The 12,114-nt window shown below is 43.0% G+C and overlaps 1 protein-coding gene across 6 annotated transcripts; it reads right to left on the minus strand.

Moving 5' to 3' along the window:
* Positions 1–252: 252 nt before the first annotated feature.
* Positions 253–11,803, minus strand: TMEM100 (transmembrane protein 100). 6 transcript variants are annotated; one of them, XM_040530319.1, is made up of 4 exons: positions 11,608–11,803; positions 8,875–9,059; positions 4,637–5,141; positions 253–3,063 (listed from the first exon to the last, which is right to left on the minus strand). In XM_040530319.1, exon 3 carries the CDS (start codon positions 5,077–5,079, stop codon positions 4,675–4,677), a length of 405 nt encoding a protein of 134 aa, XP_040386253.1. In that variant the 5' UTR covers positions 5,080–5,141; positions 8,875–9,059; positions 11,608–11,803; the 3' UTR covers positions 253–3,063; positions 4,637–4,674. The 6 variants fall into 6 exon arrangements, with proteins under 6 accessions (XP_040386253.1, XP_040386254.1, XP_040386252.1 ...); XM_040530320.1 differs by lacking the exons at positions 253–3,063; positions 11,608–11,803 and adding exons at positions 9,140–9,251; positions 9,799–10,258 and having other exon boundaries at positions 3,079–5,141; XM_040530318.1 differs by lacking the exon at positions 253–3,063 and having other exon boundaries at positions 3,079–5,141; positions 8,875–9,251; positions 11,608–11,801.
* Between the last annotated feature and the right edge of the window lie 311 nt (positions 11,804–12,114).

Below are 12,114 nucleotides of genomic sequence, written 5' to 3' on the forward strand. Positions count from 1 at the left end.
TTTTTCACTGACATCTCTTGTAGCAGCACAGAAATCTTCACCTCTATGTAGTGCCTACTTCAAAATTAGACTGTGCCTGAATGCTGTATAATTTATAAAAACACAGGGGCATTGCCTCTGCAAATCCCAAATGGCTCCGTGATTTCAGTTAGATTGCAAAAGATAGTAAGAAATTAAACTTCTGCTTTTTCCTGGGCAAACTAGTGCCTGGGAAACAGAAAAGAAGAAAAAATACGAGGTGAGATGCAGGACTGATGCTAATCTGGGGTCTTTAAGCATTTTATAAGAATGAAACCAAGTATACAGCCAAGAACGTAACAAACAAGACTTACATATTTTTAAAAAGTTTCTGTCTTTCAAAAAGGCACTTGTGTGAAGTTCTGCTATCCCTGCATGACTCTATGCAGTGTCCAACATTTGCTGTGATGTGTTCTTCTCTTTCTTTTGTCTTTTCCTCTCTGTTTTTGAAGCTTAGTACTATTTTCTCTTAGTCTAGAGAGCGCAGAACAGTTAAGAAGTGAAAGCAGTTAATCCAAAAAAGTGTTTTTCAAAAATGCCATGTTTGTCACAAATGCAAATCTTTGGATGCACACAGTTAGGACAATAGCCTCCAACTGGCTGCTCACAAGAGGAAGGATTAGGTCCTCTGTCATGTTAATAGTGACATCAACAACCTGAATAAAAGCCAACAATTCAAGTCGATTCTGCAGTTTAAGACCATTGTTCTCCATATATTTTAGCCTGTAAGATTTAGTCTACCATAAAGTTTTACCAGTTTTTACAACAGTTTTACATCATGCAGTGCAGTTCTTTATTTGTTAATGTACTTTTACCTATAAAAGCCCTTTGTAACTGCCAGAGATTATACTGAGATAGCTAAAACATCCTACAGTCTAAAGGCATCAGAAGTATTGGAAATGCATATGCAAAATGATGGCTGTCAATATTGTTCTGCTCTTCTTATTTCGGAACTCATTGCAAAAACAAATTAGGTGAAACATGCCAATACCTATGTGACCACCTCCATCTCCGATATAAAAAGAGCAGTAGCCCTGGACTTTGGCTCTAAATAAGCGAAGGTGAGGCAAGAATACAGAGTATTCCAGAGAGCTGGTTCCCGGCCTGAGTCTTTGGGATCTTGCTGAGACCCTCAGGCCTTTCTTCTTTTACTACTCTGAGCCTGGTTCCTATGCTGTAGAGCTGCAATAATGCTGTACATTTGTTATTTGATAACAGGAGCTCTCCCAAGTGTCTAAGGCAGTGAAATTTTTCTAGACACAAGTCCAGAAATTAACCTCTCTCTCTCTTTTTGCATTTTTTTGTTTGTTTTTTTTGTTTTTAACCTGGCAAGTTATGGTATTAGAACTACTGTGACATACAAAACATAACCTGTTATGCGGCTAGGGACTCGTAAATTGGGCGTTTGGACTAGAAATAATATTAAGCATTGTCATACTAAACTGATTATTATTTTAAAATTCTGTCCCAGGCTATAACCGGCTTTGTGTACAATAGCAATACAGGGTGTAGTTACAGACACAATTTCCTGTGCTTAGGTTTTGAAATTATTATTTAAGATCCCTGTAACATTTGCCCGGTACACCACTGCAATTCCCCTATTAGATAATTTTCTATCCTTGTGAGGGCAATTTTTCTTACGCAATGCTGCTGGAGCTTTCAGGAAGGGAGAGACAAGCAATTGTGACAATAAAATTTGCATCAGCTCCCACCCAACCTCTCCCACATCTGAAATACCATTTGTTGCATTCAAAGCCTTTTCACACCAGAAGGGAAGGTGTTTCTGTACTGGAAAGTCATTGTGATCTCCACAGGGTTGCATCCTCCAGGCTGACTTTCGTCTTTTGGGTTCCCACGATAAACACCAGGCAGCAATCGTGGAGTTCCAAATGGCTTTACATCAAAGACTTGGATTGCATGACGCAGCATCCGGGCATGAAACCCCAAACCTACCCAGGGTAGGTCATGAGGCTACAAAATTAAAGCAGAACTTTTGTGTTTGTAGCTGACCAGTTTTGGGGGGGGAGTGGGGAAGGTGTTGACCGTTGTGAAATCATTGGCCTGTTTGCCCTTGTAAAAACATTTCAGATCTAGCAGTATCACCATTTCCTGGTAAGATGAAGGTGCTAAGCCTGACACACTGTACTCTTGTAGCACCTCTCCCAGTATGATTGTTTTTTAAGGGTGCAAAAGGGTGCAGGGAGACAAGTGATAACAATGAAAATGTCTGTAATATATCGAATACAGGAAGGAAAGAAAAATACAGATTGTGAGACTCATGTTGGGTGTCATCATTGGCCATTAAGTTGCCAATAACAACTTCAGATTAGCCCAAAATCAAAGACACAAACTAAGGTGGAGAAGTCTCTGCCGGTTTCCAATTCTATGAGCCAATTCAGCGATGAAACATGCAAAAACATCTTCAACAGCACATGAGATGTCACACTGAACTGTTTATAAACTCTGCCTTGCTCCTGCAGGACACCAGGACCAGGTACTGGGACCCTTCCCCACAAAGTTACCATTTTACTTCTCTGAATACAGATACAAGTGAATTCCTGTACAGACTTTCACCAACGGCTTGATATGAAGATTCTTGTGCACGTACCTTGTCTCACTAGGATACAGCCAATGCTACTGAGCGCAGCAGTCTGTGCTAAGGCAGTCCCATATATAAAAAGAGCAAAGATATGGGAAAGGAAATCTCCTCTAGTAGTAGCAGAGCAATGCTTACTCAGTCCTACTCCTGCAAACTTGCTGTCGTAAACTGGTTGCCTCTGTTTTCATTTGACTTGGAGCAGAGCCTCATCTTGTACCTCTACTTTCTTTCTACATGCTGCCCACCACATGCAAGCTTGTTGGCATCACAGCAATGACGAAGGGAGGACCCATGCATGGGAAAAACTTCTGAAGAGGGCAAGAGGCCTGCTTCTGCTCTTGGCTCAGCCTGGGAATCATCAGGCTGAGCTGCTACACATGCGTACTGGAAATCACTGCTTCTCTACAGACCCAGAAATTCTCTCCTTGGCTGCCTGCAAAATTCCACTGAGAAAAGAGAAATGGGGAGGGGGAAGAAGCAGTCAGAAAAACTATTGTGTTCCCAGGGAAAAAAAAATAAACAGCCCTATTTAGCTTATCCAGCTTTGTTAATGTCAATCACTTTTCTCATTTTAAACAGGAAAGACACCACTTTAGTCCACCTGTTCCATTATTTATCATGCTATGTGTTTCCTATGAATTGTCACTCATGCAAACCTGTACATCGTAAGAGGACACCCTAATATTTTGAATGACCTTAAGCAAAGTGATTGACATTAGACACCAGTGTCAGATGTTCTGGTGACGCAACATGTTCTCCTAGCAGCAGGAAAGCTTCCTGCCATGATTAAGTTGGAGCTATGGAAGTGCTAAAATGTGTTGTCAGCTTTCCTCTGATGCAAGTGATTTTATTATAGCGTCTGGTAACCACGGAGTGTGGCAACGCAAATACTGACTCCAAACATCCCCTCCTGTACATATAGCTTGCTCTATTTAAAACACGAATTGCACTTTGCAAATCCGGGGATAAGTTATGGGTGTAACGAGCTTAAACCATGCAGGGCAGAGGAAAAGTCAGCACTAAAGCCAGAATGGTTGCATGATTTCAGCAGGAGAAGCATATGGCTTGGGGATGACCTGCAGAAGGCAACCCGCTGCAGCACAAGTTCAGCAGGTGCGCTCTGAGGTGGCATCGCCACAGCCATTGTGAGAGCCAGCGGCTCAGTGGTATATGTATTCACAGCTATTGTCTAAGATGTTGTTCTACAAAAAAGAAAAAGAATCATAAAGCAGTTGAAGATGCAAGCTATCTTGATAGCAATAAAAAAAAAAGTTTTTCTAAATGTCTAGCAGCACCGAATATTATTTTAATGAAATTTACTTTTTAATTTTATAGCAAAATAATCGAAAGTGCTAAGCCTGACCACTTTAATTTACAAAAAAAAAGTCTCATATTTTAAGCTATAACCATACCTCGTTATTTAGGTTAGACAATATAATTAATCATTTCTACCTATTGCTATTCAATAGTATAACAAAATTAATATTAGTTGTTTAAAAAAGGGAAAAGTACCACAGATATTGGGAGAGGGAAGTTATGAAAAATATAATAATCAGCTTATTGAGCAATCTGCAGTTTGTTTGGTTGTTATTGCCTTTTTTTTTTTTTTTTGAGCAACAATTTAAGTCACAGACAATCTGGCCATAAACTTGCAGTCACTTCAAATGCTGTGACTTCTCCCTTGGTCAAATGTCACAGTGTGTTTTAAGGAGATCTCTGGCATTTCAAGTCAGTTCAGATTATTTTCTTAGTTCTCACAAGTTCCCTTTCCAACACAATCAGCATGTTGGAGAATGCAGTTATGATGATGGCAGTTACAACAGTTTTTATGCAGGAAAAGGTTTTTTTCCTCTGTCATGGAAAGAATCACTATTAAGTCTGCAGTAAGAAAAACATTAAGAGCATTTGCAGAGTTGTTAAGAGCCTTTCTTAATCCATTCTGTTTCCATTTCAGTTCATTTCCAATGTTAAATTAAAACTTGCAATCTGTCCTACTGATAAATAGTCAAGTTGACTTACAAGGCTCTATCTTCTGTCCAGCCTTCTCTTGGTTGTCTTTAACCAAACAAGGTTCGCTGATGTGCCACAAGTGCTGTCTGGCTCTCCCGCCTCTTTGCTTTCTTGTTTTGCTGCCTGATTTTCCAGCACACTGCACTAGAAGCCAACAAAAGGAGTCCTGATGACAAGAGGACTAGTCCAAACACTGAGATGATTGATCCATGGGAATTGAAGCTGTATGCCACAGCAGTAACCACGATGCCGGCTATGAGGATAACCACGCCGAAGGGAATGGTGCAGCGGTAGCAGGAGAGTTCTGCTCCCCCTGTGGCTGCAGTCAGCTGGCATTCGCTAACAAGGGGGATGGTGGTTATCACGCAGTCATTGTTATTACTTTTCTCCGTGGTTACAGGCTCAGGATGCTTTGGAGTGCCCAGGATCTCTTTAATAGGTTCGTTTGTCATCTTGATTCTCTTGACTTGGTTGGTTCTTAGGCTAGAGCAGGCTCTGCTGAACACACATTGCACTGTGGAGAGAAGAGCGTGAGTTCAATAAAAAGTGTTGCTGTTATATGACAAAGAGGGACAGAGAAGTATCTCAGTCATTATGGCAGACAAGCAGAGGCTCTGACCCCACAAGAATTTATGCACAAGCTTGACTGTAATCCTACTGATTGTGGTGGATCTGAATCAATTTTTACAGTAGTTGTAAATGTGCGTTAAGTGCTACATAGAAGAGACTCACAGACCTAGAAAGACACCAACTTCAAAGTGTTGTGGGATAATCCCACTTTACGTTACATCCTAAAGCCAGTAGTTCTGGATGCAATTTAGATTTACATTTTCTGACAAGGAGGTGAAGTCCCCAGACTTTTTTGGTTAAAAATTCTGTTGTTGCTCACACACCCTTTTCACAGTTTTTTCTTTATAATATACACCTATGCCACACACAGTACACAGATTTGCTCCGAAGTGCATCACAATAACATGGAAAGAGCTGCCCCAGCAAAAACAAACAAACAAACAAACAAACAGAAAACAACAACAACAAAAAACAGACTTGTTTCTTTATCAGTTTGCTTCTTTATACCATACTTGGAATTCTTATGTCTTTTGGTTTTGTTTTTTCCACATTTAAAATAAATGACAAATCAGTGCTGGAGCACAGATCACCAGATAGTGAGTCTGAACATTATAGCTTGCATAAGTGTACACAGCATGCATACTCCAAAGAATTGTATGCACACTGGTTGCTGGACTTGATTACAGCTTGACAGCAGATTTACATAAGAAAAAATGGATTTAACTGTTGTAAAACCCTAACATGTACTCACCTACTCTCATGAACCCAGTGGAGTAAATGTGTGTAGAACTGGGATGTAACATAACTGGCAATGCAAATGGTACCGTTTTTTGTAATCAGTTGTCCCCCTCACTAGCAAAGTATCCTGAGAGAAAAAGTTTAAAGCTTCCCATTTCCCATGCAATGAACAATAACAGATTTTTTTTTAATTAAATGATATTTAAATCACTTTTTATTGATCTGTTGATGTTAGTATCAACAACAGCTGAAGCTACTCCCATGAGTACAGATATTGATGTCTGTAAGAAAGTTTTCTTGCCCAGGGACTTATAACTATTGATCATAGTTGAGTTTTCCAAAGAGCTGAAGGAAGTCACACATGGGAGAATTCAGTACTGCGGCACTGCAGACTCCAGCAACAGTGCCAGGTATAGAGTGCTATGGGCAGGAACTGCTGCCTCTGTGTTTCTCTGTACAGGACACAACACTGCAACTCAGATTGCTGGGCCAGGGACGAGTAATCTGAGACCTACTGCGGAACTATCTTCCTGGAAAAGTCAAACTTCAGCTCATTCTCTAAACCAGTCCAATTCATCTCCCTCTTTACATGCTGGTTCTGAACTCCTCTGCTCATCTTTTATGTCCAACATGTCAAACTTGCCACCCACCGAGGCAGCATAGCTGTTCTACCGTCACTGAACAACGAACCATTTCTCAAAGCAAATGTTACTTTGCGAAAAAATACAAACGGACATGATGAGGTGTGGGTGTGAGGAGAACAGAGATGAAGACAATTTCCTGCACTCAGGAACTGCCAGCCCAAAGCCGGTGAACCTACTATTACAACACCAGTGCTGGACTATTGGCTTGCCATTTAAATCCGCTTAATGGAAAAGTAATAGGTCCCTTATAAGCCCATGAGATCACATCCATGTTACTGTGAAAGAGGAAGATTTGCAGTCATATCCACTCATCTGAATTACAGCAGGTTGCTTTCCTCCTGTCTCATATCAAAAACACACTATCGGCCCTACAGGCAGCATGCACAGTTTGATCGTATCTGAACCATAGAACAGAACAGCTTTTGGTTCCATGGAGCCCAGCGCAGAACCAGAGGCCACCCGATCACAGCAAGGCTGGCCCATGGCTCTCCACTGCTCCAGCTGCAAGGACAGACCTCTGCCATCCTGCTGGGACTCTGCTGGTCTGGAGCTGCTCTACTTCTGCTGCACTGCCTTGGACCAATTTGGGTGATCTGTGCACTCCACCACACAAAACAGAGAGTGGGACACTGGGAAACCACTGGGTTTCCCTGCTGGGAATAGCTCTCAGGACTCCTCCACCAGCCTCCAGACAGGCTGTGTAGCTTTTGCTGTTACAAACAGCATGGTATGCAGCCCAGAGAACAAGGAAGAGTGTTGGCAATGCAGTAATGCTTTTATCACTTTTATCACCTTCACATCTGTGACTAGGAAGTTAATTGCCAGATACTTGTATTCTCCTTTTCCTTTCCCACCACTCCCAGCCTTGTTGCTAAGATATATTCCTCCATTGTGGAGAGCCCTTGGTTTTGTATCTCACTACCTCACATAACTGACAGTGCGTTTTGCAAGAAAGAGGATTTCTCTATTTTTAACACTCCCACACCCAGACTATACCATGTACCTAGTCAGAGAGTTTGTGTTTGAGTTTCTTTGAACACTATTGAGAGAAGGAAGTTCAGATCTGGTTTGACAAAGTTTTGCTCTACTGTTCTAAGGAAGAGCACTCAGCTCATTATTTTCTCTTGTTGTGCACAGCTGTCTTCAGGGCTCAGTCCTGCAGGATGCTCAGCAGCTACCAGAACAAGTAGCCTTTCCCTCCCTAATGACAACGCTGAAGGTACTTGGTATCCCCAAGGGCAGGCAGGGGGATCAGAGCAGTGTTTAGCAGACAAAGCAAAGACATTGTGCTGGCACCTTATACACCTTAGGGTTTCTTAGAAACTGTTGCTTTTTACTCTAAATCATAATGCATGACTCAGAACCTTTCATATCAGTTGAAAGAGACTAGCCATGGATTTGTGCTAAAATGCCAAAGATCTGTCTCCAGACAGATCTAAGCCCAAGTTCAGCATTTTCTATGATGATTTACGTGACAGTGAGGCTCACACTGTTGACATTATGTTGCTACATTACTTACCCACTAAACATTTCTGAACTTCAGCACAGTGGTAGAATGTGTCCACACAAATGCCATCTTTTTTGATTTTACCATTAGTAGAATTCAATTTGTTCAACGACTTATTCTTAAATTTGTGGGGTACCTGTTTCCAAAGTCCTTGTCTGTCTGCTTCAGATACATCCCCAATGAGCATTAAGTCTTTTTGACATCATTTAGAGATTTATGAAGCAAGAAGAGATATTTATACAGTCAAATTAACATGGATTGAAAAAAAAAAAAAAAAGAAAGGTCTCCTAAACTACTGAAACTACATCAATGACAAAATACCCACTGACTTGTGAGGAGCACAGTTCATGCCTGTAATAGGATGTAAGCAGACAGGCATTCATATAAAACAAATAAACAAACCTCTATAGAAATACTGTAAGTTAAATAAACAACAGCACCTATTTGAAGCGTGAGTAAAGGTATTCATCCTAAAAAATGACCCTAGATCCTCAATGCCAGCAAAATAATTTCTGACTTGCTCCAACAGGTGACTTAGTTCAGGTTTCAGGGTAAGACGTTGAGGCAAAGATACTGGGTAACACCAGCATCCTCTCGCTGATCATACCAGAAGTACTTTCTTAAGGAACTATTTTGACTTGGAGGAAGAATGTGTTTATGTGGCAATCTGCGGCTAACATGGGATAAAGGAGAGAGAGCAATGTTTTACTGAAGCATACCATACCCGCTAATAGGTGTAAATGGAGATTTGCCCAAAAGACATGAAATCCATCAGCATGCACACCTACCAGGTCCATGAGAAATCCATCACAACAAATCCCTGGTTTCAGCAAGCAGAGAAAGACATCTTAAGATGTCTTGTCTGTCAATTCCAGGCAGAGTCAGGCAGCAGAAAGAGCTGTTTCAGGCTTTGCAGTGTCAGATGTTGCTGAATGATGAATCGGAGGTGACGATGTTCTAATATGGAGGTTTCCTACAAGAAAAGTGGTTGGATATATATCAGCTTCTTAAGAATAAAACTCCTGCATGGAAAAGTTCCCACTGTGTGCTGACCAAAGCAGGAGATGTTCTCTCTCTGGCTCTCCTAGTGGTTTCTGCCTCTTTTCTTGGCAGCCTTCACGAAGTGACTTCTCAGTGCTGAGCGTCACAACCCAGGCAAGTGCCCCTGAAAGAGTTAGGCAGGAAAAGGGAATGCACATGAACTACTGCAGTTATAAGTCTCTTTAACTCCATTTCTACCGCACACTTCACCTTTGTGAATCAAAGAACCAAATCCCAACTCAGAATACTTGTGTAGTTGTCTCTTTTATGTTTCCAGCGTCTTTGAGCAAATCACTTAATCTCCTGTGCCTCGGTCTTCCTAGCTGTAAACTGACAGTGACAACATGTTTCCCACCAAAACTTCCTTTTACATCTATTCTGCTAATAATAAAAACTAGGTAATATAATCCCCTAGGTAAAAAATTAGGTTATATAATAATAATACATTATAATTATTATAAATAACAATACATTATAATGTAATAATAATTATTATTACATTTAATATTCTTAATTTCTATTATCTTTAAAAAATAATAATCATAACTCAGACAGGGACTGGGCAGAATCTGCAGCAGTGCAGTGTGACAACTTTGCAGAAAACAGTGATGGAAATTGTTATCAACTGCAGAAACTTCAGCAAAACCACAAGACAACTGGGTAAAACTTACAAAGCAGCAGAGATTTATGTTGCTGATCTTATTCAATGTTCCCTTTCTATATGGGCATGATTATGGAGGATCAATTTAACACTGAAGCAGAAGCTCCTAAATGGAGATGAAAATCAATGCATGAGTTCATATAATGATTTTCTTAATTTTCTTTGCTTTTTAATTTCCGTATACCATGCTAACATTTCACAAGCACAAGCAATCACAGGCACAAACTGCTTCTGTTGTTCTGTAGAGGCCCCTAGGAATAAGCCTGTGACATATCTAAAATATATTTAGCTGATCATTGAAGTTAGCTAATAATAAGGAAGTCTCCTTGCTTCTCTCTAGACTATATTCTTGTGCATGCTATCTAACAATTAGCTTGACTTTTTGAAAAGTGTGGAAGAAAATGCAGAAATACGAAGACTTTAGATGGATAATCTAGATTATGTTAAAACAAAAGCAGACATCTGAAACTATCTTGCAGTCAATTTCTACTCACATTATAAGAATGGTTACATTCACTTGAAAGTCTCTTCCTAGTGCAATTGTGCCCCCTAAGCTACTCTCCAGCTTCATTCTTTGGGAAGATGAATTGCTCTGTCAGTAATTTATTTGTATTTGCCCTTAAATACATGAGTTTAGGTGATTTTTTTTTTTAATTTATGACTTTATAAGAAAAAAAAAACACACACACTAACAGTCAGAGCAACTTTTATAGTCAGGATTTCTTCCCTCATCCTTCTCTCGCTCACCACAAAGCTGAGGAGCAGAAACACATGAAATCCATACCTTACAAGTCCAATGTTTTAACTCTGATTGATTTCAACATAGCACTCTCAGGGGGCTTCCCACATACTGAGGATCTCTGTGTGACTGCAAAGAGCTGGTATTTCTCAGCCACGATAGTCCTTTCCCTTTTTGCATTTACTCCAAACCAACAGGACACATTAAAGTTTTCATGTCTTCAGGCTCTGGACCCGATTCCCTGTATCTTGCGTAACATTGCAGACACCCTTTTTTGCTTATGTAAAATCCCAATTAATCATAATGCCCATGTTTCACACTTGGTTTTGCATTAGACCGACTATGAAAAACAGCAACAGGAGTCTGGCTGTACTGAGAGGAGAGCCAGAACTGGAATTCAACCCACTAAAATAATCCTATATAAAATCCCACAGCTCTTCCTCACGGGAATGCTCCTGGAAATACAGAACTCGAATTTATACTTACAAGATTGCAGGATCAGGCCCTTAATGAAAGGAGCAGGAGAACGCCTTACACCCCTACCAACTGCCTGAGCCTCGGGATGCAGATAAGTTTCCACCAGCAAGTTTTTAGGTAAACTAATTGCCAGATTCGAGCTCTCACGCACCTTTTTCATTTTTCAGACCGAGTTAGGGGACAGGAGAGGAGCCAACCAACCCCCCAAACCCCAACAAACTTTCTTATCAGCACATCGCGAACCCTTCAAACACGTCTGTGAGCGCCGCGCACACCTGGGGCGCAACACGGCGTGTCACAGCGACCCCGGCACCTCCCGGGGAAGGAAGGGACGCGGCCAGGCGCGGAAAGCCCTCCGGCTGCCCGGAGCCCGCACCGCTGCCTCGCGGGGTTGTGGCCCGGGGGAGCCCGGAGCCGCCCGGCGCCAAGCACGGCTGGGACCGGCCGGCTTGTGCGGGGCCGGTGCTGCGAGCCGAGCCTTGCCGAGCCGAGCTGAGCTGTGCCGAGCCTTTCTATGCCACGCCGAGTCGAGCTGAGCCGTGCGCTTCTATGCCTTGCCCTTCTATGCCGTGCCGTGCCATGCCGTGCCGTGCCGTGCCTTACCTCTCGACCGCCGGGCAAGAACTGCAGCGGCCAGGAGCCCGCAGCGAGCCTAAGAGGGGGATGCAGCTCGCTGCACAAGGGACTGTAAACAAAGTTCTCGGTGCGAGCGAAACGAGGCAGGGGCCGGAGCAAATTCAGCGGCGAAGCAGCCGCGGGCGGGGCGGCCGCTCCCACCCGGGCAGGTCCCGCTCGGCGCCGGCCGGGGGAGGGCTGGCCTTGGGGGGCCGGGCTGAGCCGAGCCCGGAGAGCGGCGGGGCTGGGCTGCCCTTCCCTACCTTGCCCTGTCCTGCCCTCCGCGGGCCGGGGGAGCCGAGCCCACGCGTGCCCGCAGCGCCCGGTGGGGTCCACGCGTGCCTCCCGGCTGGCCGGCCCCCGGGGTTAAGCAGAGGGGCTGCGAGAGCCCCTGCAGGTGGCTGCGGTACCAAGGGCCGACCCCGTGCGTACCGGGACACGCGGGGGGAGGCCGGGGTGCAAATAGCTGGGGTGCTGCGGGGTGCTACCAAGGCG

Source organism: Cygnus olor, chromosome 18 (genome assembly GCF_009769625.2).
Source record: "Cygnus olor isolate bCygOlo1 chromosome 18, bCygOlo1.pri.v2, whole genome shotgun sequence".
NCBI lineage: Eukaryota > Metazoa > Chordata > Aves > Anseriformes > Anatidae > Cygnus > Cygnus olor.

Bases quoted from the DNA above. Each gene is read 5' to 3' on its own strand.
- TMEM100 (XM_040530319.1), bottom strand. From the start codon at position 5,079: ATGACAAACGAACCTATTAAAGAGATCCTGGGCACTCCAAAGCATCCT.